This window comes from Bubalus kerabau, chromosome 1 (assembly GCF_029407905.1).
Source record: "Bubalus kerabau isolate K-KA32 ecotype Philippines breed swamp buffalo chromosome 1, PCC_UOA_SB_1v2, whole genome shotgun sequence".
NCBI lineage: Eukaryota > Metazoa > Chordata > Mammalia > Artiodactyla > Bovidae > Bubalus > Bubalus kerabau.
This window is the reverse complement of record NC_073624.1, coordinates 22,689,451-22,695,035: the sequence shown is the minus strand read 5'-3', so window position 1 is coordinate 22,695,035 and position 5,585 is coordinate 22,689,451. Positions and strand designations below refer to the sequence as shown.

The 5,585-nt window shown below is 34.2% G+C and overlaps 1 protein-coding gene across 1 annotated transcript; it reads right to left on the bottom strand.

The window, feature by feature from the left end:
- Nucleotides 1–403: 403 nt before the first annotated feature.
- On the bottom strand, nucleotides 404–3,876 carry LOC129631880 (NKG2-A/NKG2-B type II integral membrane protein-like). The gene is made up of 4 exons (XM_055553506.1): nucleotides 3,773–3,876; nucleotides 3,235–3,288; nucleotides 2,551–2,702; nucleotides 404–442 (listed from the first exon to the last, which is right to left on the bottom strand). The coding sequence occupies exons 1-4, from the start codon at nucleotides 3,807–3,809 to the stop codon at nucleotides 404–406; spliced, it is 282 nt and encodes a 93-aa protein (XP_055409481.1). The 5' UTR covers nucleotides 3,810–3,876.
- Between the last annotated feature and the right edge of the window lie 1,709 nt (nucleotides 3,877–5,585).

The window sequence follows — 5,585 nt, the reverse complement described above, 5'->3', positions numbered from 1 at the left end:
TCTTATTTCCCATAAAGATTGTACAGCACAGTTATGTTCACCAGGTAATTTGTCTGTTATCCTGTTTTGGAAAAATGCATAATTCTGTTATATTCTATGAAGACAACTCATGAAACAATAGCATTTTCCATGTAACTGTAATACTAGATATTTTGAAAAGGGTAATTAAGTCTTTAATAAAATTTCAATAAGAGTTTATTACTAGGAAACTGGGCTACAGAGTAGCCTAGTTTACAACATTGGTATCACCATTTTATTAACTTTCAATATCTTTCTTCAGCTTTCTACAATTCGATGAAAACAAATGTATTTGTGCTATTTTAAAAATATTTCTCTTTTGTATTTTTCCTCCTCTATATAGCATTCTATTTACAAACTTACTGTAGTTTGCAAATTGAACCATTTAGCCACTTCCAAGGATGACCTCGGCCTTCACGAGAGACTTGAATCCACGATACAATTGATAGGGACATCAGAAATTTCTAGCCCAAAATAAAGGATTTTCACTGAAATAGTCATCATGAAATGTTTTTGTTAATTTTTAAAATGCAAGTCAAAGGATGTGTTCTTTCATAGCATCTTTCATTCTTTGAACAAATTGAGCATATTAGATTCTAATCTAACACTAAAAAACATCGGAGTTGAAACTTCGAAGTTTTAATAGTACCATAAATATTAACCAATATCTGTACTTTTGATTCAAAATTAATTCAACATTTATACTTATCAGTTTCACTGTGTTCTAATGTTAATAAGGAAAATTCCTTTTTTTTTGACAGCCATTTAATAAAGGGAATATTTACAAAGACATGAATTAGTTGTAGGGATCCCACAAAAGAATACACCTTGCATAACAACTTGGGGATACTTACAGCTGTGAACTGCATCTGACATTAAGCCCAAGGGATAAGAAGGTGGAGTAATTGAATATGTGCAATGGGGAAAATTCTGATTCATATAATTTCATTTTTCCTCATGTCAAAACTAACATAGCAAGGCTTTAAATAAGTCTTTAGATTCCATGACATTCATTTTTCTGGATATTGTGATAATATGAATGGATTTCTCTACTTTTATATGTTTCTCAGAATTTCAGTTTTAGAGGGAAATTAAGGAAATGAAATTGAGAAAATAAGTGACATGAGAGCCGGATTTGGTTTTCTGAGCCTGACACCATTCTTTGACTAGATAAACCCCAAAGCCATCTGTTTCTGTATTGGTGGAATCAGTGGACCAGACAAGGGGTCAGAGACCCATTTCTCTCTGCTCCTCCCTGCTAAGTTCAACTGTAAACATGGGAACTAATGAAAGACACAAGAAAGGAGAACTCTGAAAGGTGGAAAGAGAAGGGTGATGTGGCTTGAGACTTCCCAGCAGCCCCACTCCTCTGTAATCTCTAATCACTTCTCCGTGATGAGAAAACAAGGTGGGAGGTGAGGGAGTGATAATTAGGGGCATCTTGTGTCTCCCCACCAACCAGATGAAAGTGACCTAGGCCTCTTACTTCCCAAACACACAATACCTAACCTGGCTGTTGGGGGTGGCACTGGTAAGACATTCCTCCTGTGTGTGAGAGAATCATGTAGGCAACACCAGGTAAGCCTTACAAGATCCATCAGGACACTTACTAACAAGGAGCAGTCAGAGAAATTGCCTGTTTCCTCCACTGAGAGACATTAAGGTTGGGTGATAGGGGTGGGGGTGGGACCAGCAAAGGGGGATGTCTTGACTAAAAATACTGAAGCTAAGAAGCCTCTTTATCCCTGAGGGTGTAAGACTCCATCTCCACCCAGCAGCATTGGAAAGAATGGATCTTCAATGTTGAATTCACACAATGAGCTGTAGAAATTTACAAACTAAACACAAATGCAAAAATTTGGAGGAACTGCAGAATATCATATGGCAGTGATGAGACAGGGACAACCTGTATGATTCCATGTCCTGGAGTAGAAAATGGCAACCCACTTCAGTATTCTTGCCTGGAAAATTCCATGGACACAAGAACCTGACAGGCTGAAGTTTATGAGGTTGCAAAGAGTCAGACACGATTGAACGACTAAGCACAAACATGGGATTCCATGTTTATGATTTAAAAGCAATCAAAGAGATTCTATAATATCAAAAATCAGGACAGTAAGTAAATAAGGAGGTGGAGAAGTGATAAGATATTACAGAGCGGTGGAGCTACTGGGAAATTGAAACTTCTATTCTGTGATCTGATGTGCAATTACATAATTCTATAAGCAAAATGATATGTTTATTTTCCTTGATGTATAGTAAAATTAGATAGCACAGCGTATTTTAGAACTTAATAGCATTTGTAGAAGCATGGTTTTCTATGAAAAGCAAGAACCAGAAATTACTACACATGCATGAATGATATAAAAATATAAAGTATCATCAAGTTATATCCCATTGTTTAATGGAATACTAGCAGACCTTAAAATAAACAAGCCAAAAATATGTACAAAAGCACAAGTAAATCCTAACAAATATAATGTTGACTAAATGAAGCCTTTAGCAAAGTGTTGGAAACATTTAATAGCTTACCATTTCCTCTTCATTATCTATATAAAGCAGAGTAGAATTCTTAGCAGCACAGGATATCAAACTCTCATGCCACGATTTTTTTTCCAAACTAGTATAATAGCAGTTGTTGGAGTATGTAAGCCAGTCTTGTGGACAATGACCACAATGACATTCTGAGGAAAGATTATGAATTAGTATTAAAAAACAATTTGAATTTGAAAAATAAAAATTAACTTACACATATGCATAGATATAAACATATGTATGAATACACACATATATATAAAATAACATATCTATGCATCCTCAAGGCTGGTACATATAAAACAAATCTCATTCATGCATTCATAGAGAGGGTTTGTCTCTCATATCCCAATTTATGTCCCCATATAATGCAAACACATAGAAATATCTACTGTTTACATGTCCTAAAAATCAAGAAATGAAACTTCTATTTTAGAATAGCAAAATTATTTGACTCTTATCATATTGTAACCGGAGGATATTACAGCCAATTGCCAACAATGGATATGGTGATCATATTGTTGCATAGGGAGAAAGACTCTCGTATAATCATTATTTAGGAATATTGTTGCCTGCTTTTATAATTTATGTTTTATCTCCAGATCTGTTTCTATCTTCACTAGCCTAAGAAAGAGACAATACAAACCATATTTATAATAGAAGTTTGAAATCATTATGTACCTTTCGGGAGCTTTGTTACCAGAGAGGACTTATTCTGTTCTGATATTTGGGTACCTAGAAAAAAATGGAAGTAATCTTTTAAAATATTTACATTGATCTAAATAAATCATAATAATTTTTAGTTTAAACATGGCATTTTTAGGATTTAGGATGATCTGGAAAATATTGCTTTAAGAATAATTAATGAGATAATGAAGACTGGGGGGTGTATATTTCAAAAGTGTTAGAGAATAGACTCCACCACCTCTTACAATACTTGGTTCAAGCAGTCTCAAGAATTAATTTGTTTTTCTCAATAAGGTGTTTCAGTTTCTTAAAGTATATCTTTGAGTTATGAAATCAGAAAATATCTATGTATATATTTAATTTTCCCTACATCATTCTGTAATTTATACTTTGCTCAACTCAGAATAAACATTCAATACTTAGGCTAAATGCACACATTAAGAGTTCTATTCCATAATAATATGACATTTTAGAGGTACTGACGATCATTAAAATGAAAGGTTCAGTCATAATCTTTCAAAACTTGACTTACGTGGAATAGAAGTTATCACTCTCACTATAGTATACATCAAGACAAAACAGATGATTCCCAGGATCACAACAATGAGCTTCTCCCGAGCTGAAGGTGAATCTGCAGGGAGAGAAAAGGAAACACTGAGAAAGGAGTGATGGAGACAGTTATTTTAGAAGAACAAAAGATCCCACATCCGTGAGAATTCAAAGACATCAACTTGGACCCCAAAACAATATCTACCATTGCAATCCTCCTCTCAGAATATAGCATTCCTTTTTTAGCGAATATAAGGCTTCACGAGTTATAGATCAAAGACTACAAATTACAGCAATGCCTGGGTAGGTAGTCCTAGAGGAGGGCATGGCAACCTTCTCCAGCATTCGTGCCTGGAGAATCCCCATGGACAGAGGAGCCTGGCGGGCTACAGTCCATGGGGTGGCAAAGAGGTGGACACAACTGAGCGACTAAGCACAGCACAGCACGTATGTCATATTAGAATACTGTATTTCAAACTCCAGCTCTAAGTCTCATTAATAAAATCATGTAAGCAGGTAAATGCTTTACACTTGCAGTGGTAGTTCCTGTCATTCCACTGACATAATGAAAGGCAATTTGAAAGTTTAATCCCACGTAGGGTTTCTCCTGCTCAGCTGCTAAAATTGATCTTTTCAGGATCTTACCTCTCATTTGCTGTCTCCTGGTGTCCTTAACCAGACTCGGTTCTGAGTAGTTTTCCTCTTGGTTCTTCATCTCTGTGGCTGTTTAATGTCAAGGATGTTGCTCTATGGAAACTTCACATAAGTAGTTAATAAATGGTGTATAAAATCACAAGAAACCTTGAAGGGTTAAACTGGGTGATGTGTGAGATCAGTTAATAGCACTCATTTAGCAGCTGTGCAAATCCAAGTTTTGTTCTCATTTCAGTAGACCTTTAGACAACTATTTCATGGTAGAGTAAGTAGTTTTAAAAATAGTATTGGTGTTTAATAACCAACAGTGTTGGGATTGGGCGGGAGGTGAGAGGCCAACTGAAAGGAGGGAACATATGTACACCTATGGTTAATTTATGCTGATGTATGACAGAAATCAAACCAATATTATAAAACACTCATCAATCAGTTAAAAACAAATAAATGTTTTAAAAAAATATTCTCTGTTTGACATAATGTTACTTGTTTATTGGAACAATGAAAATTAGTAGATAACTGAAAAAGTTCATGAATAGTAATATCCTGATGAATTGAAAGTCAAAATTTATAGAAACACTTTAAAATTGTTATAATATCTTTGTTTAAATTAAAGTCCATATTGAAAAACATGCACCAATTATATAGGTAAGTTTAAAATCCATTAAAAGTTAAAGACAACTTTCTATGATGAGGGAATAACAGTATTGGCATATATGGTACACTCTGCATTAAACTACTTTAATTGGGACATTCATTAATGAAAAGGGAATGAGATGCTATCAAATAATTCTGTTTTGAGTGATTGTGGAGCTCTAAAAATCATTTAAAAATTAAAGAAATATTTTATATTTTAAAAATGGTATATGACATATTAAATTCTCCAAAAGTTTTTATCATATAAAGACAAAACAATGTTAAAATGTCATGAAGTACTTATTTTACATGCATAATGACAATTGACAATGGCTAAGATATGAAATCACAAAATGATAAGGAAAAGCATACATCATTTATGGAAGAACAATGTTGGTACAAACTTCCAGGAAGATCCTGAGGCTGTTAAGTCAATGAGGGAAGCTTTAGTTGTATCAGCAATTATAATCAGTCAATAATGTGCCTTAAAAATTCAGTCAATGGATTCT